This window comes from Lemur catta, chromosome 3 (genome assembly GCF_020740605.2).
Source record: "Lemur catta isolate mLemCat1 chromosome 3, mLemCat1.pri, whole genome shotgun sequence".
NCBI lineage: Eukaryota > Metazoa > Chordata > Mammalia > Primates > Lemuridae > Lemur > Lemur catta.
Window position 1 is genome coordinate 23,020,593 of NC_059130.1, and position 24,377 is coordinate 23,044,969.

The 24,377-nt window shown below is 43.8% G+C and overlaps 1 protein-coding gene across 2 annotated transcripts in view; it reads left to right on the forward strand.

Annotated features, from left to right (window-relative positions):
- The window catches only part of NOTCH2 (notch receptor 2), a 150,299-nt gene extending 126,445 nt beyond the window's left edge, over positions 1-23,854 (forward strand). The window contains exons 21-34 of one of the 2 annotated variants that reach the window (XM_045544826.1): positions 74-258; positions 1,943-2,075; positions 7,664-7,900; positions 9,755-9,867; positions 10,853-11,358; positions 12,712-13,059; positions 13,902-14,044; positions 14,227-14,437; positions 14,883-14,979; positions 16,317-16,485; positions 17,086-17,387; positions 18,881-19,028; positions 19,819-19,916; positions 20,801-23,854. In XM_045544826.1, the coding sequence (XP_045400782.1) occupies positions 74-258; positions 1,943-2,075; positions 7,664-7,900; positions 9,755-9,867; positions 10,853-11,358; positions 12,712-13,059; positions 13,902-14,044; positions 14,227-14,437; positions 14,883-14,979; positions 16,317-16,485; positions 17,086-17,387; positions 18,881-19,028; positions 19,819-19,916; positions 20,801-22,189 (4,079 nt within the window). In that variant the 3' untranslated portion in view covers positions 22,190-23,854. Of the gene's footprint in view, positions 1-73; positions 259-1,942; positions 2,076-7,663; positions 7,901-9,754; positions 9,868-10,852; positions 11,359-11,473; positions 13,060-13,901; positions 14,045-14,226; positions 14,438-14,882; positions 14,980-16,316; positions 16,486-17,085; positions 17,388-18,880; positions 19,029-19,818; positions 19,917-20,800 lie in introns of those variants that run through there. The other variant, XM_045544827.1, reaches the window with a different exon arrangement.
- The last annotated feature ends 523 nt before the right edge of the window (positions 23,855-24,377 follow it).

A 24,377-nucleotide genomic window follows, 5' to 3' on the forward strand; every position in this document is an offset into this window, starting at 1 on the left:
CTCATTGGTTGGTCTGAACTTGGAGGGCATTGTGTGCTCTTCTGTGATCGTTCTTCCTCACTGGGTTTCCCAGGTGTGCCTGTTGACCGCTTGTGCCAGCACTCAGGTGTCTGTATCAGTGCTGGCAACACGCACCACTGCCAGTGCCCCCTGGGCTACACCGGGAGCTACTGCGAGGAGCAGCTCAATGAGTGCACGTCCAACCCCTGTCAGCACGGCGCCACCTGCAGTGACTTCATTGGTGGATACAGATGTGAGGTGAGGACACAGAGTGGGCAGAGGTCAGAGACCTCCCAGGAGATTGTGCAACTGTTAATAAGCACTAGGATATTAAATTTAACAGCTTGTGTCTTACGTTTGCAATTTATAGATTTTTACCAGTCACCATCATGGTGTTTAGCAATCACTGTTTCATTCAGCCTCCCTATGCAGTAAGTTAGCACGGCCCTGGTAAGATTTTTTATATAGGTCTAGAACCAGCCCACCTCCTCAGGCTTGCTTCCAGGATTCAGAGCCAAAAGTCACCACCAGAGTACATTTTACAGGCCTACACAGCACAGCAGTCACTGGCACTTCCCTGAATAGCAGCTGATAGAGGAGAAGCCGCTTTGAGGAGTGTCCCTTTGGCCCATGTCACCTTTGTGTATAGTCATCGATCAGTCAACTAATAATTCTCTCGAAACAAAAAATGTTGCTCAGCCTGTTCCCCATAGCACCATGCTAAGTGTTACATGTGTATATTTGAGGAATTAGGCGTCTTTAAAGGACATGTCATTGTCTTCTTAATGTCTGGGCTGATAATTGTTAGAGTGAGATATTAACAAAACACCAGAGACTTAATTTGATACCACGTCAGACCATCAAGCAGCACTGAGAAAAGCTTTGCCTTCTCTGCGGTTATAGAAATGAGCCAAAGATAGCCTCTGTGTTTTGACCCCTAGGTTGTTTATTTCTTCACAGCATACTGGGGCCCAACAATCAGAAGCCTACCAGCACCAAATCCAAATTTTTATACATATGATTGTTTTAAAAAGTAGCCCAAATAAGCAGATTTTTAGCCACTTAGAGCCTGCCTGGTTTGCATATCCTGCAAAACTACAGCCAACACCTGCTAACCGTAGGATAAGTTAGGCTAAGATAAACCCTTTGGGGCTATAAAGACTCCAGGCTGATGCTGCCCATCAGAGCTCTCTGACCCTGCACCCTGCCTTGGGGCTGCTGAGGGACATCACTAGACTCAAGACTCGGACATCACTAGACTCGAGACTCATAAGCACCCTCTGACCACCCTCCTCTCTTAGAGTTTGCTCGCTCTCCTCCCCTCAACCCTGCCCCTTCTGGAAGGCCCCATGTTGTGAGGGCTATCCCCCATGTGCAAATCTGTCAAAGTGTGCCTAAAAAAGCTACCTCGTAGTCATATATTTTTTCTTGATTAGCCCTGAGATCCTTCCAACCACCATACCTACCACAGCCATCCAGCACCCCCTCTCTGTCTGCCCCTCTCCCCCGTCTCAGCCAGTTTCTCACACATACACGCAATTTCCCAAACCTGGAGATCAGTAAGTACTATGTCTTTACTACCATCCACATACATGGGCTGGCCGAGTCATGGGGTTCTCATCACATACAAAGGAATGTATATTTTAAAGATGGGGAAACCTGTACACAGGAGGAATGAAAGTTTTGCACAGAGATCATATCTGAAATATCCCTGAGAATATTCAGTCCTTGCCTTCCCTTTCAAGTGGCCTTTTCAGCTTGAAGAGGACTGAGCAAATGCCAGCAAGCTGCAGGTTGTCTCGCACAGGATTAGCAGAGAAACATAACAGCTAAATGGGGAGGAGGGAGAGGGTCACGGTAACGTTCCAGATCTCACTTGCTCTCATGGTCTGTTTCCAATAATGGTGCAATATTTCTTGTCCTTTTTGCTTCCTCCTGGCAGTGTGTCCCAGGATATCAGGGTGTCAACTGTGAGTATGAAGTGGATGAGTGCCAGAATCAGCCTTGCCAGAATGGAGGCACCTGTATCGACCTTGTGAACCATTTCAAGTGCTCCTGCCCACCAGGCACTCGGGGTATGAAATCAGCCTCATCATCCTCCACCCAGAGCATTTTCTAAGTTATAAATCCATTCTTAGTATTGAAGGGATTTAAAAAAATTAAAGACAGTAAGACTAACTTCATTCCAAGCATGTAGTCTGCATCCTGGTAATTCAGGCCATTTTGTTCTCTCATCTCTTGGTAGCTCTGATGCTCTGGTTTATGTTCTCAGTTTTGTCCAGTTGTTGGACATCTTATGTCCCATGAAACACAATGTGGAACTAACATAATGTTATAACAAAATCAGGCTGATCATCAAGATAAGGGAAAGCAACTAAGGGTCTCTTAAATAATTCACATTTACCTGCTTTTGTATTTTTCTAAACTAGCCGGGTCTTGCCTCTATAAGGTGGGAGAATGATGAATGAAATGAAAATATTTGCCTACTTTTATAAGCCCAGGCGGGGAGGCTGATGGCCTAAGGCTGTACCTTAGTAATTGCAGAAAGGCCTAATGAGATGCAACCCAAGACTGTGAATGGTAGGGCATTGCCTCTGCCTCCCTTCCACCTGCCATCTATTTGAAGGAGCTTTGAGTAGTGTTCGCTGGAAGAAATCTGACTATGCTGGTGCCTGTTCTGAGCAGGCTGTGGAAAAAGTGGAAAAGGACATCCACAATGGTGGGAAATTTGTTCTTCTCGGTGTCAAAGACAATAGAGTGTCAGAGAAGTATTTATATGGTCTTAGTTAGAACTTTGAATCAGTGAATTTTGATAATTTACCTTCCTTGAGATCAGTTTGGCTAAATTAAAATAGAAAAGTATCCCACTGGTAGGCTAGATATTGAGGAACGAGGTTAAAGAGGAAGAGAAAACTAAGGAGAAACAGCCTTTAAATATTGGAAAGTTTGTAATGTGAGAAGAGAGTTGTTCTGTATTTGAAGAATCAATGGTTGAAAGAGGAGAAGTCAATTCCAATTCATTATTAGTTTGCACCTTTCAGTAATTACACTGGTTAGGACAAGCAACAATTCTGGTGGTAGCTAATTCAACCTCAAACCTCAAGGCTTAACACAACAGTGATTTTGTCACGCAAATAAAGTCAGGTATGTGCTGGGCTAACCTTTCTCTGTGTTCTGGATATGGGATTTGAAACACTTGGCCTCCAAGGCCTCCACAGCAGGGGAAAAGAGACACTTGAAGGGTTGTGCAGCGGATTTTTACTAGCTCAATCTGGAAGCAACACACATGGTGATTGCTCACAGTGTATTGGCCAGAATTATTAAGTGGTCTCCACCTGACTCTCAAGGGAGGCTGGGAAATGTGGCAGAGTACATGGATGTTCATGGAACTCTAAAATCTCTGCTGTGCCACGAACTTTCTATTAATTATGTATGCCCAGTCATAGAATGGATCATTTCAGAAGACAACAAAATTTCTATCTCCTCTAACCATTTGTCAAGGATGGCTTAGAATAATAGTTTTGCTATTATTGACAGTCTTTTTTCTTTCATCACTTTGAATATGCTACCCCTCTGCTTTTTGTTGTCCATGGTTTTTAATGAGAAATCAGCTGCTAATCTCATTGAGGCTTCCTTCTCGTATGTGATAAGTTGCCTCTCTCGATGCTTTCAGGATTCTTTCTTTATCTTTTGAAAGTTTATGATGTACGTAAGTGTAGATCTCTTTTGAGTTCATCTTTCTTAGAATTCCTTGGATTATTATACCATGTATGCTTGTTTAGATATGTGGAACAATATTTTTTTTTTATCCTGGCTTAACCTCTCTGACCTTTAGTGAACATTACAGGAAACTCTGAAGTCCCATAACCTCATTGTGAGAGTTAACCACAGTACGTGTTTTTGTCTTTATGCTCCTGAGCTTTGGGTCTTGGCCTGCTTACCCCTCCAATTGCACAGGTCAAGGGCTAAACTATAACAGTTCTGCCATCCCTCCTACTTTGGTTTAGGCTGAGGTTGGAATTCATTCTCACTTGGCAGGTCTGTTTATTACTGGTGATTCCATTCTGTTGGGAAGATAGGCATTTATGCTCATTTTACAAGCAGTTCCTAAGTATCAAATATTCTGTGAGACGTGGAGTACACTGGTTTTATTTGTTTTTATTTTTTTGTTTTTACTTTCCTGTTTTTGATTTAGTTTGTGCATAGGTAATAAAGTAATATATGCATATATACACATGGACCAAAAACATGTATACACACACATAGAAAAAGCATACAGTAAAAAGACTCCTTCTCATTCCCATTCCTCTCTCAACAACAGATTCTCCCTCTCCCACAAACAGGTAACCACCACTTTTAGTTTCTTACGTAACTTTGTAGAGTTTTTAAAAAATATATCCTTCATGTATGTAGAAGCCAAATACAAAGATACTTTTGTTTCCTCTACTTTTTACTCTGAAGATAGATTTTTAGACACATTCTTTTTCTCTTGATTTTTTTACTTAATTGAAGATATTTCTATATGAAGATACAGAACTTCCTCAATCTCTTTTATAGCTGCACAATTCCCTTTCACAGGCATGCTATATTTCACTTAACCAGTGGTCCTTGTAGTAGACATTTGGGTTGTCTTGCGTACATATTAAGTGTATCGGTAAAATAAATTTTCAGAAATGGAATTGCTGGATTGGATAATATGTGCATTTGTAATTTTAATCAATATTGCTAAAATGTAATGTGTCAACATACTAGCTTCTTCTCAATGTGGATGAATGTATTATCATATAAGAATCATTTGGTTTTCCTTTTCCTGGGGTTTCTCTGCTCCTTTCTGTGTCTTTTTTTGTCCATTATATTGTTGTTGATCTTCATATTTTATGGAAATTAACAGTCTATGATGCAAAATGCAAATATTTTCCCAATATATTATTTTTTATATTTTATTTTCTTTATGGCAATTTTTTCATGCAGTCTTTTTATTTTTAATACAGTTAAATTTATCAGTTTTTTATGGCCTCTGGATTTTGAGTCATAGTTGGCAATATCTTACACCCTCTATAAAGAAATTCTCCTATATTTTTTTCAAGTACTAGAATCCTGGAGCACTTTTTCCATATAGCTACTGATTTGTCCCTACACAATTTACTGAGTATTTGATCTTTTATACAATGATTTGAGATGACACTTTTATCAAATTCTAATTCCCATGTTATTTGGGGGGTGTTTTTCTGAAATATTTTTGTTCCATTCTATTAATTTATCAGAACAATCTGTTTTAATTATTAAGGATCTTCTTCATGGTTTTCTTGGTTATGATTATAATTTATTTTTTCACTTGTCTGTTAAAAAAATTTTTATTGAGGTCTCATTAATAAATTAGTATAGAGAAAACTGACATATGGTGAGGAGTCTTCCTAACCAAATCCTGGTATATTTTTCCATTTATTCAAGTCTCCTTTTGTGTCAGGATAATTTTAAAGTTGTCTTCTTATAGATGTTACACATTTGTTGTTAAGATTATTCCTAGGTATTTTATCTTTCTTAATTGCTATTGAAAATGGGGCTTTAAGTTACATTTCTTTCTTTTAAAGCCTTGCTTGCTTTTGTTAATGTATACAACAAATGCAAATGGCAGGAATACAGAACTGCTTTCTTTTGTAGCTTTTTGAATTAATTACATAATTTCTAGAATAATCATTTCTTCTGTTTCTTTCTAAAAAATGTTTATAGATATTCATAGTAGATGGCTTATTTACATTTATAATATATTAAATAAGTTCTGTTTAAAATGGAATCACCTTTGAACTCTTAGCAGCATATTTGTTCCCTCTCTCTCTCTCCCTTTTTTTTTTTTTTTTTTGAGGCAGAGTCTCACTTTGTTGCCCAGGCTAGAGTGAGTGCCGTGGCGTCGGCCTAGCTCACAGCAACCTCAAACTCCTGGGCTTAAGCGATCCTTCGGCCTCAGCCTCCCGAGTAGCTGGGACTACAGGCATGCGCCACCATGCCCGGCTAATTTTTTCTATATATATTTTTAGTTGGCCAGATAATTTCTTTCTATTTTTAGTAGAGACGGGGTCTCGCTCAGGCTGGTCTCGAACTCCTGACCTCAAGCAATCCACCCGCCTCGGCATCCCAGAGGGCTAGGATTACAGGTGTGAGCCACCGCGCCCGGCCTCTCTCTTTTTTTTTTTTAATAAAAAACATTAGATGGCCAGGCGCAGTTGCTCATGCCTATAATCCTAGCACTTTGGGAGGCCAAGGCAGGAGGATCACTTTAGCCCAGGAGTTCGAAACCAGCCTGGCAATAACAAGACCCCCGTCTCTACAAAAAATAAAGAATTAAAAAAAAAAATTAGCCAGGTGTGGTGGCACGTACCTGTAGTCCCAGCCATTTGGGAGGCTGAGGCAGGAGGATCACTTGAGCCTAGGAGTTTGAGGTTGTAGTAAGCTATGATGATGCCACTGCACTCTAGCCTGGGCAGCAGAGCAAGCCCCTGTTGCCAAAAAAAAAAAAAGGCATTAGAACTCTTATACTATTTTACAAAACAAAGTCAATGATTATAAAACTTAAAAATATATATATATCATTCAAAATTCAGTTCCACTTCTTACCAATATTTTTTATATATAGCTGTAGTCTATCTATATACAGTCATGTGTTACTTAACAATGGTTATACATTCTAAGAAATGTGTCATTAGGCAATTTGTCATTATGTAAGCATCATAAAGTACATTAATACAAACCTAGATAGTATAGCTTACTGCATACATAGGCTATATGGTATAGTCTATTGTCCTAGGCTACAAACCTGTACAGCATATTACTGTACTGAATACAACAGGCAATTGCAACACAATGGTATTTATGTATCTAAATATATTTAAGAAGTGGTACATTAGAAAATGTAAAAGGTACAATAAAATACAGTATGAAAGATAAAAAATGGTACACCTATTTAGGGCATTTACCATGAAGGGAGTTTTCAGGATTGGAGGTTGCTCTGAGTGAGTCAGTGAGTGAGTGGTGAGTGAATGTGAAGGCCTAGGACATTACTGTACTCTACTGTAGACTTTATAAACACCGTATATTTAGACTACACTAAATTTATAAATAAAGTAATTGAGCTACAATATTACGATGCTATGATGTCATTAGGCAATAGGAATTTTTTAGCTTTATTGTTATCTTATAGAACCACTGTAGGATATGTGGTCTGTCGTTGACCGAAACATCATTATATGTTGTGTAACTGTATTTGCTAAGTTATGTTCTTTTTTGAGCTGTTTTTATATTTTGAATTAAAATGAATGAATTAATCAAAAATTACTGAGTCTCTCTTGAGCTCCAGCTTCCTTGTCTTTGCGATAGGACAAATAATAGTATTAATACCTACACCATAGGGTACTACTTCAGTGGATTGTGTGGGAGAGTACATGTGGAGGCTTAACCTGGTCTTTCCTTGGCTCATACTGCTCACCAGAGGATGGCAGCTGCCATGGATTGAGGATGTGCTTTGCTCTGCCTAACCTGAACGGTTACACTTCAGTTTGAGGAGTGTAGTCTGATTAATTGTGACAGTGCCAGCAAGGGTGGTTTTCCCTTGCTGGGAAACAGCGTTCAAAGGATTTTCATAATTTTGTATGTCTTCTCTTTTCCCCAGGCCTACTTTGTGAAGAGAACATTGACGACTGTGCTGGGGGTCCCCACTGCCTTAACGGTGGTCAGTGTGTGGATAGGATTGGGGGCTACAGTTGTCACTGCCTCCCTGGCTTTGCTGGGGAGCGGTGTGAAGGGGACATCAATGAGTGCCTCTCTAGCCCCTGCAGCTCTGAGGGCAGCCTGGACTGCATACAGCTCACCAATGACTACCTGTGTGTCTGCCGCAGCACCTTCACCGGTGAGAGCCTCTGCAGCCTCCTGGCCACCCTGCTTTGGAGGAGCATTTTAGTGAGCAGTGCAGGTCCTGTGACTCGTCACAGACCCAAGTGAAGCTTTTCTTACATACAAAAAACAAGACCAGCTTAATTAAGGGCCCAGTTTTTTTCCTAGGTCTATGTTCCATGGATGTTGTAATCAATCTCTACCTTTATTTTTTTCTGAGAGACTCTTTGTTATGCATTGATTAATCACGATATAGCAGGAATATAAAAAAATTGTAGGGAATAGTGCAGCAAAATAACATTTTTTTATTGTGGTAAAATACACAAAACCTAAAATTTACCATCTTAACCATTTTTAAGTGTACAGTTAAGTGTCATTTAGTGCATTTACATTGTTTTTCTGCCATCACCACCACCCATCCACAGAACTCTTTTCATCTGAGCAAAATAACATTTTGTTTTCAGGAACCTTACATACATCTAACTCTGGTTTCCTCACCCTGCATCCTTTGACATGTAATGAGTTACTGGGTAGTTCCTGCCACTAGGATCTTTCCACCCCTGGAACCTAGAGAAACTTAGGACCTGTTAGGACACTCAAAGGGAACAGGTCCAAATTGAGGTGTGTGTAACCAAAAGTCAGTTAATGAGATATGAATAGAATAGGAAAGCTACAGTAGTCACAAATATGCCCTACCCAGCTAAGCCTTGCCCATGCTCCTAGTCTTTCTGGAGCTTCTTTCTTTTCATCATAGGCCATAAAGATGACCAAGCCCTGCCTTGGGATAGAGGCTTTATCACAGGCACTTATTAGTGACTTCTGGAGAAGAGCAATGTGGTGACTTTTGGGGACTAATACAGTTTCTTGTATCTAGATGTGGCAAGATCATAAGATAGTCAAATTTGAAATCTGTCTTACACTTTCTGGGGTGTAGAGCTGCATTTTTTTTTATTTCAGCATATTACGGGTGTACAAATGTTTAGGTTACATAAATTGCCTTTGCCCCACCCAAGTCAGAACTTCAAGCGTGTCCATCCCCCAGACAGTGCGCACTGCACCCATTAGGTGTGAATATACCCCTCCCCCCCCCACCTGCCCAACACCGATGAATGTTACTAATGTATGTGTACTTAAGTGTTGGTCAGTTAAGTCAGTTAATACCAATTTGATGGTATAGCTATATTTTTTATACTGAGGGTATGATCCAGCTCCTTGGGAGTCAGATAATAGGCTGTAGTAGTCTCTTAATAATTTGACAAACTGAACTCTGCTATATCCTGAACCCATCTCTAGCCCTTTTTCCTTCCAATTTTTAAGATATGCTACCTTTGAGAATCTTGGAATTTTATAAAGAATGGGGTGAGGGGTGGATTATGCAATATGGAAGCTTCCTGGATGCATTAATATCAAAAGAGAAATATTCCATTATGACCATCGTACCTATTGAGGCACTGTGGGACAGAAAGAGCATGGACAATCTATCTACAGCAATTTATTAACTATTTCCTTCAACTTGCAAAAGCTAAAGTGACTTCAATAAGATGAGGTGTGATTTAATTTTTTTTTTTTTTTTGTGATGGGATTTGAGTCACATTTTTCATCCATCCTGCTGTGTGAGTCGGTTTGGAGATATCTGCCACATGTGCATATTGTGTAGGCATAACAGAGGAGGGGACTGGCCTCAGTCAGGAATGGACAATTTTGTTGAGATCCAGTGAATGTTTTCTTTGTCTACTCAGATTTCTATAGGCTTAGAACCTGAACTTCACACCCTTTGCTCCATGCGTGGCTGGTTCCCACCCAACAGGGTTTTGTTCAGCGGCTTGCCATTACTACTTCTGCCTTTTAACGCCCCTTTTTATCTTCTGAGGCCGTCACTGTGAAACCTTCGTGGATGTGTGTCCCCAGATGCCTTGCCTGAATGGAGGAACTTGCGCTGTGGCCAGCAACATGCCCGATGGTTTCATTTGTCGCTGCCCCCCAGTAAGTGCCCTGTTGCAGTTTTAAGTGGCCTTCTCTCTTCCGTACAATCTGTGACAAAACTGAAATTAAACCTGGTTTTATCAAACTCTGTGATGGGGAGGTTTCTTGATTTTTAAGCTCTTTCAGAAGAAAGTGCTTGAGTTTTCCCATTTAAAGCTGTTTAGACACTCTTAAGAAACAGTGAGCTTCCTAATCTGTGACTGTCAACCTTCAGAAGCACCAAGAGAAAACCACAGGAAGTGGTGAAATGTCCCCTTGAAAATAGGGCTATCATCTCTGGCTTCTTGGTCCCATGCTGGAGGGCAGTCTCACTGCCCAGGTTCGACCAGAGTTGGTGGAAACGCTGTCTGCTTACATTCTTTAGCAAGACCATTTGGGAGCAAGTTGCCTCTTAATTGAAAGAAGCTTAATTTTAGCTGTTTGCTATAAACTTTTTTGCAACTGCCAGAGGCAGAAACCTCCCTAAAACAGAGATCCCTGTGTGGGGGCGATACCAAAAGGAAACCTATTTAGTAACCTTTGCTTGGGCTGAATAGGAAGTACAAAAATGAAGTGAGATGTGGATTTTCTAGAAGCCCAAAACTCTCAATATGACTTTTTCCCCCAAAATACATTATATGAGTGATTTAATGATTGGAGAAGATACACACACACACACACACACGTAGAGAAAGAGAGAGGGAGAGAATGTCACCTGATGACCTGACTTTTATCCCACCATGACCTATGGACTTAATTTCTGGAAGTGATCTCTTCAAGTGAGAGAACTCTACATTCATCCCTTGGAACCTTCAGCTCTGACCTGTAGGTTGACTTGAAGAGTTCTTTCCTTGAACTTGGTCCAGGAGGCTCCATGGAGGGATCTTAGCCAAGTGCCCCTAGTCTTTATCTCGCTAGTGGCTGGAAGAGAGGGGATTGGGAGGGAACATGGGACATACCCTCAAGAGTCTGCTTGCCATCCTCATTTCTTCTCTGATTCCCTCAGGGTTTCTCTGGAGCAAGGTGCCAGAGCAGCTGTGGACACGTGAAGTGCAGGCGAGGGGAGCAGTGTGTGCACACTGCCTCAGGACCCCGCTGCTTCTGCCCCGACCCCCGGGACTGTGAATCAGGCTGTGCGAGTGGCCCCTGCCAGCACGGGGGCAGCTGCTACCCTCAGCGCCAGCCTCCTTATTACTCTTGCCAGTGCCCGCCACCGTTCTGGGGCAGCCGCTGTGAACTCTACACGGCCCCCACCAGCACCCCTCCGGCCACCTGTCTGAGTCAGTATTGTGCCGACAAAGCCCGGGATGGCGTCTGTGATGAGGCCTGCAACAGCCACGCCTGCCAGTGGGATGGGGGTGACTGTTCCCTCACTATGGAGGACCCCTGGGCCAACTGCTCCTCCCCGCTTCCCTGCTGGGATTACATCAACAACCAGTGTGATGAGCTGTGTAACACAGCCGAGTGCCTGTTTGACAACTTTGAATGCCAGGGGAACAGCAAGACGTGCAAGTAAGGGATCCAAGTTCTCCAGGAGCTGAGGGGAACTGTCACTAACACACCTTGGTTTCTGGTTCTTGCTTCTAACCACTCCAGTGCTTCAGCCCAAGCTGCCTCTGCTTTTCAGATGGTGCCAGCCTTGTCCCATCGCACGCTACCATGTGCTCTCCCTTGCTGACAGAGGGCTGGAAACGCTCATTGCATAATCACCCCCTCTCTCTGCCTATCTCTGCCTTCTCACCTGCTGCTCTCGTGACCCAGGGAAAATAACTTTTGGAAGTGGTGTTACCCACTCTCAGGCAGCCTCTCACATAACCTGCCTGCAGGATGGATGGAAAGGTCTGTATCTCTCTCTCGTTACCCCATTACGTTCCCTAAGACTGGTTTTCCCTAGCTAGATTTATCAGGAAGCGTGAGCTAGATTAGGCCTCTCAACCATTCTGGTCTTTATTATTGCAATTATAGGATGCTTTATGGTTTACATGGTAACTTTCCTGTTAATCATTCCATCTGATTTAACCCACTTACTTCTTAACAACCTTATGAGACATAGGTATTGTTAGTGACCTTTCATAGGTGAGGGAACTAAGGCCCAGGAGGTTAAAGAACTTGCCAAAGCACGTATAGCTATTCCTGACTTCTAATCTTTTTTCTGAGCTGTCATGGCAAGTTGTACCAAATGGCGTAAATATATCAAGGGATGGGAGGTGGAGGGAGGAGGAGAGGAGGGTGTAGATGAAATGGTTTGTGCATTATCTAGTTTGGGGGTTCTAACTCTTTTTTCCAATATTTGAAAGAGGCTGAGCAAGTTACACCTGGTATCCTATACGGACATACCTCTCCCCATTACCTTCTGTAGTTGGGATTCAGTCCTGAAAGGGAAAGAGATAGGCCAAATTGATATGGTTTTCTGGTATAGCAACTTTTGTTGGTTCAGGGCGATTTATCCAGTTTCTGGAGGAGCCTTTTACTTCTTACAGCCCATTGTTACCTTATCAGGGGCAGTGGGTACAAAGTAGAGGAAGCATGAACCAGGTTGACTTTTGTTTCTGATATGCGGCTTTGTTTAAAAAACTGACTTAAGATTGTGAGCGGCCTTGGAGTCCCTAAGCCCCAGCACAGTGGGCACAATGTTGTTCCTCATTCAGGAAGCACTCAACAGTGCTGAGAGGCATAGACTATGTAGACTCTATGACATCAGGGATAGGAAATTCAAAGGCTTCACAGGGCATTTGGGTCCTGCTATGGGCTGCAGAGGCTGGGTAGGACAATCCACGGTAGTTCCAAGTGAAAAACTAAACAGAGCTCCAGTCTAGTCTGAACCCCTTTCCCTGTTCTCTCCCTCCTTGGCCTTTCCCTACCTAGGTATGACAAATACTGTGCAGACCACTTCAAAGACAACCACTGTGACCAGGGATGCAACAGCGAGGAGTGTGGCTGGGATGGACTGGACTGTGCTGCTGACCGGCCTGAGAACCTGGCGGAAGGTACCCTGGTTATTGTGGTGCTGATGCCACCTGAACAACTGCTCCAGGATGCTCGCAGCTTCTTGCGGGCACTGGGCACCCTGCTCCACACCAACCTGCGCATCAAACGGGACTCCCAGGGAGAACTCATGGTGTATCCCTATTATGGTGAGAAGTCAGCTGCCATGAAGAGGCAGAGGATAACACGCAGGTCCCTTCCTGGTGAACAAGAACAGGAGGTGGCTGGGTAAGGTTTTTGGTTTCTGAACTTCGTAAAGTTTAATTTTATAAAGCTTAGCACTTCGATACACAGCAGAAGCCATAACTCAACCTACAAAAATGCAAACCTCAGGCAAATGGAATGGCCCACCACTTAAGACAAGCCCATTATCCCAGTACTTCTGTTTCAGAGTGAAGACTTGCCTTGATCTTGGGGTCCTGAAAGGTGAGCTGGAGCGTGCTGCCCACAGCTCCAGCCCCCTCTTGTGACAGAGTTGCTTTAGATTCCTTTATTAGCGACTCCCCTTTTCTATTAATCCTCGCCTTATTGTTAGGCCTTTATTTATAATATAAGTCTCTTTGACAAGGGATAATAATCTTTAATTGCTCTATGATTCACACTCCACTGTTTGTTGGTATATCCCCAAATTTTCAGCCCTCCAGCTAGGTGAGATACAGATACAGAGACAAAGGAGACTAAGGACCAAAAATGTTCAGGGGTATATTTTTAGATAGCACAGAGTACCACTGAGTGGGCAGGAGAGGGTGGAAGAAGACCCCAAAACCTTCAGAAGGAAAGCATTAGACACCAGCCTTAACACTCTTCTCACTTTGTCAAGCGTTGCCTCCATCACAACAAGGCTGAGATCAGCCAGACAAAGGAAGGGGAGATATCTCCGACATGGGAATTAGTGTTTAGCACCCAAAGGGACAGCATTCTGATTTCTGTGACCTTTCTGAAGGCAGTATCCCAAGGTGGGGAGCGTGATGCTGAAGGTGGGGAGGGAAGGCCACATCACCCTTTGGGACTCACCTGTTGTACCTGCACCCTTCTATTTCCCTTCCTCCTCTTCCCTTGGCATCCCACAGCTCTAAGGTCTTTCTGGAAATTGACAACCGCCAGTGTGTTCAAGACTCAGACCAGTGCTTCAAGAACACGGATGCTGCTGCAGCTCTGCTGGCTTCTCACGCCATCCAGGGGACCCTGTCGTACCCTCTCGTGTCTGTCATCAGTGAGTGACACTGGTGTGGAGGGGAAGGGTAGGGAAAGTCAGCATTGGGTTATGCTTTTCAATATGCAGCCCTCTCATTTTCAGGGCTGGTGAGGTCAGAGTTGCCCTCTAAATGAATTTAATGCTGATATTGAGAGGTTGATGTTTTATTCAGCACTTTCCCTGTCTCTCCTGACTTTCAGGTGAATCCCTGAGTCCAAAACCCACTCAGCTCCTCTATCTACTTGCCGTTGCTGTTGTCATTATCCTGTTCATTATTCTGCTGGGGGTAATCATGGCAAAACGAAAGCGTAAGCATGGCTCTCTCTGGCTGCCTGAGGGTTTCACCCTTCGCCGAGATGCAAGCAACCACAAGCGTCGTGAGCCAGTGGGACAGGATGCTGTGGGACTGAAGTAAGAGGCACTGCCAACAAGCCACTATGTGCAGGAATAAGTAGGGATGCATACCACAGTGTATTTCATTGAGTCATTTTAAATTCTAAGCTCTGGACATTGGATCATGCTGACTGTGATTCTTACTGCCTCGTGAGTGACTATGAAACCTCAGTCACAGTCTGGGTGTGGGTTCATCTGTTCTATACATATTATCACAGGGGTGCTCAGCTTCTGTGTTGAGGCCCACTTTAGTTGTAAGCTCTTGCTCAGTGGGAAGGGAAAGGATGAATGCTCAGGAAATGTCACAATACAGCTTATCCTCTGTGGGCCAAGGCCCCCAAAAGTTGGTATAGCCATGGGAGGAGGTCATGGTAGAAAAAGTGTTGAGAAAATCATTGTGTTTATATTAGTTTATGACATCAGCTCTGCTCTTGTTTTTCCCCTTTATAATCAACCACATCAGAAATCTCTCAGTGCAAGTTTCAGAGGCTAACCTGATTGGTTCTGGAACAAGCGAACATTGGGTTGATGATGAAGGGCCTCAGCCAAAGAAAGTCAAGGTAAGCTGGCCGTGGTAGAACCACCATTGTCAGCCATTATCTGGTTGCATTTCAAATTTCTGTCCTTTAGTTCTAGAGTGTCCTGAATGGGAGGAAAAGGTCATTATATGTTGCCCCAACTAGCTATCCCGGATTCTCATGAACAGCAGGAATCTTCAGGTCATTGATGACCTTGGGTTTCCTATGTATGTTTTTCAAGAAGGAATCTTTAAAAATATTAAAACAAACATGGCTTCCTCCACTAGTGTCGTATGGCAGTAGTCAAGCCAACTGGTGTGTGCAAATGGGAATTCCTTCATGGCTAGATCGTTCCCTTATCTTCTAATAGGCACTTCTCCCTCTCTAAGAGGAGATGGAATCAAACAGTGAAAGAGAGCCAGTGACCATTGACATCGGAGGCTCCACATCCTGAGCCCTCAAAACTGAGACCATATAGAAGCAAGTGGTAGATTGGGCTGAGGCTGTGGTGAAAAAGGAGACCATCTGTCCATAGCTAACCATGGCCGGGAGCCAATAGAGCAAGATGGTTAAGGACATTGCTTTAGTTACAGTTAGAACTAGATTCAGGTCCAAAACTCTGCTGCTTAGTAGCTGAGAAGTTATTTAACCACTTTGTATTTGATTATCCTTACTTATAAAGTGGGATGATAATAACTCTTTTCTCTGTGAGTTGTTATGAGGATGAAATATAGCAGTTGGTGTAATGTACCTTACTTCCTTTCGCAGACTGAGTATTCAGTAAAGGCTAGCTGCTTTTAGATTATCATTATTCAACAATCTTTGCTGAGTGCTTGCTACATGCTGGGTACTGTATTAAGTATAGGGAGGCAGCCTTGAAGAAGGCTTATTCCCTCTTCTTGAGAAACTTGCAGTCTGGTGGTGGAGACTGCCATGTAGTGTGACAGGGTCGGTTAAGTAAGTATAAGCAGAGTGTGCTTTCTAGGACCAACAAGAAGTAGTAAAGTCTAATTTCTATTTGGAGGGTAGGTAAAAGTTAGTCTACCTGCTGAGAATTGGAGGAGACCATTGCAGGCAGAGGGAACAACATGGGCAAAGGCTCAGAAGCAAGAATATGGTGCTTTGGGGATCTAGAAGTAGCATTTTAAGGCTAAAGCCTAGAGTTTGGGACGGGGAGGTGGGGAGAACTGTCCACATGATGCAGGAGTGACAAGCAGGAACCACGTCAGCAAAGCAGTGGGAAGCCAAAGTGGATAGAGTAGGAAGAGAGAGAAAATTGGACGGGAGATGAGGAAGGGGGGTAGGAGACTGTACCAGCTCCTTGTCAGCAGTTTCTGGAGGAGGTGAGGTTGAGAAGGAGCACTGTTTTCCCCTTCCAGGCTGAAGACGAGGCCTTGCTCTCAGAAGAAGATGACCCCATTGATCGACGCCCGTGGACACAGCAGCACCTGGAAGCTGCGGACATCCGGAGGACACCGTCATTGGCCCTAACTCCCCCTCAGGCAGAGCAGGAGGTGGATGTGCTGGACGTGAATGTCCGGGGCCCAGGTCAGCGCTGGACACTGTCCCCTCTTCACTAGGCTGTGCTTGCCCTTGGTTCAGCGTTGCTGTCCTGTGTTTGCCCCGCCTGACCATATGTCCCTTCCCAGTTTCACAGACGCTATATCAACTTGAGGAAACGAATGCTTAAACAATACAGACGTGCATAAATTATGAACTTAGAAGAAAGGGGAGGATTTCACATTGCTTCATATATAGTGTAGTGAGACTAAACAGGCTGATTACATGGATTAGATTTTAATAGGTAGAAAAATAATATCCCAAAGCAATGGATAGAGAATTACTTGATACCTTATACATATAGTTCTATTAATATTAGATATTTTAAAATGTCCAATTTAAAAGAACCTAGCACTTGAACATGAAAGCTTAACTTAGAGAAGAGCCCCCAGCTTCAAAAATTCTTACTTTCTCATTACTCTTTGCAGAAATGACATTATCAGAGGAAAAGTGTGTGGCAGATGTAAAACTAATTGCCAGTTACCACAAGAAGTACAGAAATTCTTTGCCCCAAGCATAATTTTACTCAGATGGAACCATTCCAACAATTCCTCCTTGAATACCTTTTGGAATTTTCCTTTCCTACAGATGGGTGCACGCCGTTGATGTTGGCTTCTCTCCGAGGAGGCAGCTCAGATATGAGCGATGAAGATGAAGATGCAGAGGACTCCTCTGCCAACATCATCACAGACTTGGTCTACCAGGGTGCCAGCCTCCAGGCTCAGACGGATCGGACTGGTGAGATGGCGCTGCACCTTGCAGCCCGCTACTCGAGGGCTGATGCTGCCAAGCGTCTTCTGGATGCAGGTGCGGATGCCAATGCTCAGGACAACATGGGCCGCTGCCCTCTCCATGCTGCGGTGGCGGCTGATGCCCAAGGTGTCTTCCAGGTAAAGAACATGAGAAGAGTTGGTTTGAATATTAAGAATTCCCTATGGCTTTATAATGTTTGATCTTTTTTAAGGCACTAATATCTCATTGAATGTATTAAATTATTTGAGAGATTAGGGCAGGTGTTAAGAGTCATGCTTCCTAGATGGGAAAGCAGGAAAAGGGAGATGGGCAAACTGACCTAGGTATGTACAGTCATTGTGATAGAGACAACAGCAGATAACACCAGTTTTCTGGTAATTAGTTAGTGATATTTTGGTTTGCCAAGATGCCTCCCAAATGCATGTACCAGATGGGCATGATACCTGTTCTAAAACCTTTCACTAGTATCATATCAGCTACTCTGTATAGATTTGCCTGACTATATGGGCTTCTAGCTGCTCATTGGCAATTTTCTTCTTTTTTTTTATATCTTTTATTTTTAATTAATAATTAAAAATTATGGGTACGTAACAGTTGTATATCTTTATAGGGTGCATGTGATGTTTTGATACAGGCATACAATATGAATTAATCAAATCAGGATAATTGGGGCATCTACCACCTTAAGCATTTATCATTTCTTTGTGTTAGGAACATTTCAATTCCACTCTTCTAGTTATTTTAAAGTATACCCTAACATTGTTGATTATAGTCACTTTGTTGTGCTATCAAATATTGTTCATTCTGTCTAACTAACTATATTTTTGCACCCATTAACCATCCCCATTTTATCCCCCCTTCCCTGCTACCCTTCCCAGCCTCTGGTAACCATCATTCTACTCTCTGTCTCCATGACAGCGATTGTTTTTAATATTTAGCTCCCACATATGAGTGAGAATATGTGAGATTTGTCTTTCTGTGCCTGGCTTATTTCACTTACTATAATGTTCTCCAGTGCCATTCATGTTGTTGCAAATGGCAGGATTTCATTCTTTTTGTGACTATATAATATTCCACTGTATCCATGTACAATTTCTTCCATTCATCCATTGATGAACACTTAGCTTGATTCCAAACCTTGGCTATTGTGAATAGTGCTGCAGTAAACGTGGGAGTGTAGATTATCTTTTCGATATACTAAATTTCCCTCCTTTAGATATATACCCAGCAGTGGAATTGCTGAGTCACATGGTAGTTTTCTTGACATGAAGTCATAGCATACTCCCTGATGCCTTTTTATTTATCTTTATGAGGAAATCAGAAGCATTCTGAATGACACCATGACTGAAGTTGTGATCCCACATCCCTCTTCTTTTCATAGAAAATAAAAAGCCCATCACTTTACATGGGCCATTATGCCTTGAGCACCCATTTGTTGGTTTATTTATTCATTCAACAAATAGTTATTGATTGGCCATGATAGAATCTTGGGCACAAAAATAACAAGATTTTCCCTGCCCTCTAGAAACTTACAGTGTAGCCTTCACTCTGTTGCCCTTGTTTCTTCTCTGAGTTTCACTATTTTCTTTCATCCAAGTGACTCTCTTTTCTGTACTGTCTCCTCATCTAGATTCTGATCCGCAACCGAGTAACTGATCTAGATGCCAGGATGAACGATGGCACTACACCCCTTATCCTGGCTGCCCGCCTGGCCGTGGAGGGAATGGTGGCAGAACTGATCAACTGCCAGGCAGACGTGAACGCAGTGGATGACCACGGTAGGGATGAGAAGCAGAGGTCTGGCCTCTTCCCTTCAGAGCATACCGCTGAGGAGGAAAATCATCCTTAAAGAACTGTCTCAGATCTGAATCCATGGGCGATTCACTCATTCTTTCATTTATGCATTCATTCATTCATGTTGAACTTGGAGAACTGAGTTGTGGGAGGCCCCTAATTAAGATGAGAACAGAAGCCAGGCGTGGGGGTGCACACCTGTATTCCCAGCTACTTGGGAGGCTGAGACGGGAGGGTCTCTTGAGCCTAGCAGTTCCAGTCCAGCCTTGGGAAGCAACATGGCAAGACTCTGCCTTTTAAAAAAAACAAAAAATGAATAAAAGAGGAGAAGGGATTTTTTAGTGAGAGTTTTTGGACCTTAAAGCAGGTCCATGAAAGGTTTGCTGTGTCGTTTCCTAGGCATACCACTCTTGATAAGAGAATTTATAAGAGCTGACTTCACTGAGAGTGTTGTGGGATATCCTAAATTTACATTCTGGCGTGTAATAAACGATTAAATAGATTATTGCCTTCAACTGCCATGTGGAGGACATGGATTCCTCATACAGGTGATCCTTCTACCTACAGGTCTGCTGAAGGCTGCGCAGCCTGTACCCAAATATTTCTAGAACAGGGGAATGGAAGATACTACTTTTTCCTATAGGCCCCCACAGAGAATTGGTTTTCTGCTGATCTCTGGAGAGTTCAAGGTTTCCTTGTACTAGTCATACAAGTCGTGGTGCTTTATACTAAGAGTAGGATATGTCTGCTTATAAAAATGTTTTTGCCCTGCAGGAAAATCTGCTCTTCACTGGGCAGCTGCTGTCAATAATGTGGAGGCGACGCTTTTGCTGTTGAAAAATGGGGCCAACCGAGACATGCAGGACAACAAGGTACAGTGGTGGGCCCTGAGCTTGAGGCTCATAACAGTGCCCTTGCCTTTCTCTTATAGCGTCTCTTGTGGTACATACAGCAAGGATAGAAGCAGGTTGGGCAGGAACTGGGAGAGCTTGATGGAGGATGATGGGCTTGTCCAGGGGAGTGTCAGGATTGAGCCTCTGCCCACTCAGTACTCGGCTTGCGCCAGTCTGGCCTGGAGATAACTTAGTGCAACCTTCCCTGCCTTTTCTCCATCCGACGTTGCCTTTTCTCCAGTTCTCTCTTCTGTTCGCACTTACTCCCTTTTCTCTTGTTTTCTTTCATTTTATTCCTGCTGTTCTTTTTTTCTATCCTCAAATACCATGAAGTTTTCCTCTTTGACTTTCTTTCTCTGAGTTTTTTGTCATGTTCCCACTCTCATTCATCTTCTCTCATTCATTTCCTCTTTTCCTTTATTTTAGTTCTTTCTTGCACAAGTTTTATGTCGTCTTTCTTGGACTCTTTCTCTTATTTTTCCCAGTTCTGTGCATGCTTTAGTTTCTTCTCCTTCTACCTTTCTTACTTCTAACTCCTTTTCCCATTAAAAACTTATTTTGCTAAGCTTAGTACTCTTAAGTGAGTCTCTGGTTCAGCATATGCATTATTTTATGAATTCCCAGCTGAAGAGATGTCCCTAAGAGGCAAAATTGGTTTTGGGGAGAGTTCTTTTTATGTATAAATCACAGTTGTGCACTCAGTACATGGGTAGATGCACAGCCTAATCTGTGCTATTGATATTTCATGGTGGAGACAATTAAGAAAAAATGTTTAAGGGGATGATAATAAGGAAGGTTGAGAAACCCTGCTCTATTCTCAAGAGTATTATTAAAATGTGTTCTATGGCGGGCCTTTTCTGTAGGAAGAGACACCCCTGTTTCTTGCTGCCCGGGAGGGGAGCTATGAAGCAGCCAAGATCCTGTTAGACCATTTTGCCAATCGAGACATCACAGACCACATGGATCGTCTTCCCCGGGACGTGGCCCGGGATCGCATGCACCACGACATTGTGCGTCTCCTGGATGAGTACAATGTGACACCGAGCCCTCCAGGCACGGTGCTGACTTCCGCGCTCTCCCCTGTCATCTGTGGGTCCAACAGGTCCTTCCTCAGTCTGAAGCACACCCCAATGGGCAAGAAGCCTAGACGGCCTAACACCAAGAGTACCATGCCCAGTAGCCTCCCTAACCTTGCCAAAGAGGCCAAGGATGCCAAGGGTAGTAGGAGGAAGAAGTCTCTGAGCGAGAAGGTCCAACTCTCTGAGAGCTCAGTGACGTTATCCCCTGTTGATTCCCTAGAATCTCCCCACACATACGTTTCTGACACCACATCCTCTCCAATGATCACATCCCCTGGAATCTTGCAGGCCTCACCCAACCCCATGCTGGCCACTGCTGCCCCCGCTGCCCCAGTCCATGCACAGCACGCACTGTCTTTCTCTAACCTTCATGAAATGCAGCCTCTGGCTCATGGGGCCGGCACGGTGCTTCCTTCAGTGAGCCAGTTGCTGTCCCACCACCACATTGTTCCCCCAGGCAGTGGAAGTGCCGGGAGCTTGGGTAGGCTCCATCCAGTCACAGTCCCAGCGGATTGGATGAACCGTGTGGAGGTGAATGAGACCCAGTACAATGAGATGTTTGGTATGGTCCTGGCTCCAGCTGAGGCCACCCACCCTGGCATGGCTCCCCAGAGCAGGCCGCCTGAAGGGAAGCACATGGCTGCCCCCCGGGAGCCCTTGCCCCCCATTGTGACTTTCCAGCTCATCCCCAAAGGCAGTATGGCCCAACCAGCTGGGGCTCCCCAGCCTCAGGCCAACTGCCCTCCAGCTGTTGCAGGCCCCCTGCCCGCCATGTACCAGATCCCAGAAATGGCCCGTTTGCCCAGTGTGGCGTTCCCCACTGCCATGATGCCCCAGCAGGATGAGCAGGTGGCTCAGACCATTCTCCCAGCCTATCATCCTTTCCCAGCCTCAGTGGGCAAGTATCCCACGCCCCCTTCACAGCACAGTTATGCTTCCTCAAATACTGCCGAACGAACACCCAGTCACAGTGGTCACCTCCAGGGTGAGCATCCCTACCTGACACCCTCCCCAGAGTCCCCTGACCAATGGTCAAGTTCATCACCCCACTCTGCTTCTGACTGGTCAGATGTGACCACCAGCCCTACTCCTGGAGGTGCTGGAGGAGGTCAGCGAGGACCTGGGACACACATGTCTGAGCCTCCGCACAGCAACATGCAGGTTTACGCGTGAAGGAGTCTGCCTCCGGTGTAAGGACAAAACTGCCTATTGCAAATGCTGCTGAGGAACAAATGAAGGTCATCCGGGAGAGAAATGAAGAAATCTCTGGAACCAGCTTCTGGAGGCAGGAGAGAAAAGATGTTCATATTTTTCAGATAATGCAAAAGAAGCAATTTATTAGTTTCACTGGGTATCTGCAAGGTTTTTTGGGGGGGACATGGCTCCTTCTAATCTCTTATTCATCAAGCCAAGTTCATGAAATTGCAGAATGAATACAAGCCTTGGGCCATGTTTACTGTTTTCTATTTGGAGAATAAGATGGATGCCTGTTGTAGCCCAGATATTCTTGCAGCTTGGACTACATCTTAAGCCCTGGGGGCTTCTGCCATATCCATGAGAAGATGCTACACTAGGGTCCTATTGGGAATTGTGCCCGGGAATTCTACGTGAGTTGACTTATCTTCTCATCCTTGGAAATTCCTTCATCTTCATTTGGTGCTTTCACTTTCGCACCTCTCCGTGATTGTAGCCCTACCAGCATATTATAGGGCAAGACTTCTGTGCTTTGAATCATTCCTGCCCTGGAAAGCAACTTCAGCAACTTCAGCCTCCTTCTTCCCTCCTGTTTTCCCAGCATCCCTCAGAGTCTCACAGTTTACTTTGGTTGTGGTTCTCAGCATAAACCTTTCATGTATGTTTTTTTTAGAAAATACTGTATTGTGTTCTACATATATCATTCCTAGAGAGAGAAGAGGAGCAGAATATTTTTCTTCAAACCAATTTTTAGAGTAGAAGATCCCTTCAAGAGGCTGCACCTTAATTTCTCTTGTCTCAATGCAGGTCTTCATATAAACTTTGCCAGGAAGGATATGAGTCAGTTGTTTTTCTCTTTGTGGGCCTGGTCAATGTGAGATTTTGTCCTTGGTAGCCTAGTTACTATGACCCACCCTCCCCTTTTTTAAAGCAGAAAAAGGGTTGGAATGTTGGAATGGCCAAGAGATAAGCTAACTCGTGCAAGGAACAGTTACCCACGCACAGGTCCCTCCACTCACTGCCAAGCATGCCACTGACTGCCAGTTGAAACACGTTTTTTCCCAGATCTTAGAACCCTAGGCCGTTTCACTCACTTATCCAGCAGATGAAACTAGTCTTAGCTGTTGAGCCTTTCCTTCCATCTCCACAGAAGAAAACATCTCAAATGATACACCCTTGCCATTTAGGACTGAGCTTTCCTCAGCCCAAGAGACCCAGTGACAGTCATCTTCCTTTTATTGGTGATCACAGTCTGTTCTTCCTGATTCTCTCTCAGATCGCTGGCTTGTTCACCAGTCTTCCCTCCACACTGTGGTCTGAGTTACTGGTGCACCAGTAGGTTCCCACTGAAGACATGGATTTTCCGTGTTCAAGTGCAGGAAATGGAAAGCTGGACTAGTTTCCTAGGGTCCAAGACAGCCCAATAAGAAGGTTGGGAAAGGAAGAATATGAGGCAGCCTTTGCTATGTTTTGCTACCATTTCTTTTCCTCTGAAGCAGTCATGAAATTCCCTTTGACAGCTAACTTAGAAACTTACCAGGGATGTTGTCCTTTCCTTAGAGTCACCTTCTAGATGATTAATGGACAACTACAGACTTGCTCATCGTCATCCTTATGTTCAGACTATGATGGCACCTCCCCTGAATCTGTATTTGATTCAGACTACCTCCCCAGACTGTATTTGTGGTGTTGGCAACCCTTGATTCTCTTTCAAGGGCAGAAGCATTTTAGTTAACTTTAGAAATAGGAGGAAGTTTTGTTCCTCTTCTCCCTGGATTAGTTAATAATTGGTCCCGTGGCTACATTGTCATTTCTATCCAGTGCTATAATGCTCATGACACCCGGGCAACTAGTTCTGCTGGGGCATTTTGCAGGTGTTAATAGGTGAAGCGCTTACTCTGTTTCGGTTTCGATGATAGTTCTCATTCCTGCTGTGGCTGGAGGGATAGTTCTCATTCCTGCTGTGGCTGGAGGTGTACTACAGTGATCCCCATGTATCTGACCAATCTTTCTGAAGCCCCCTATGGAAACCCTGGGTTTCTGTTGGTATGTCAAATAGTTTTTGCTGTCCCATCCAAGTTCATCAAACCAGCAAAAATAATTAGTTCTGCCCTGATATAAGCAGATTAAGTTTGTTCATTTTGGTTTATTCTCTCACATGGCAGTA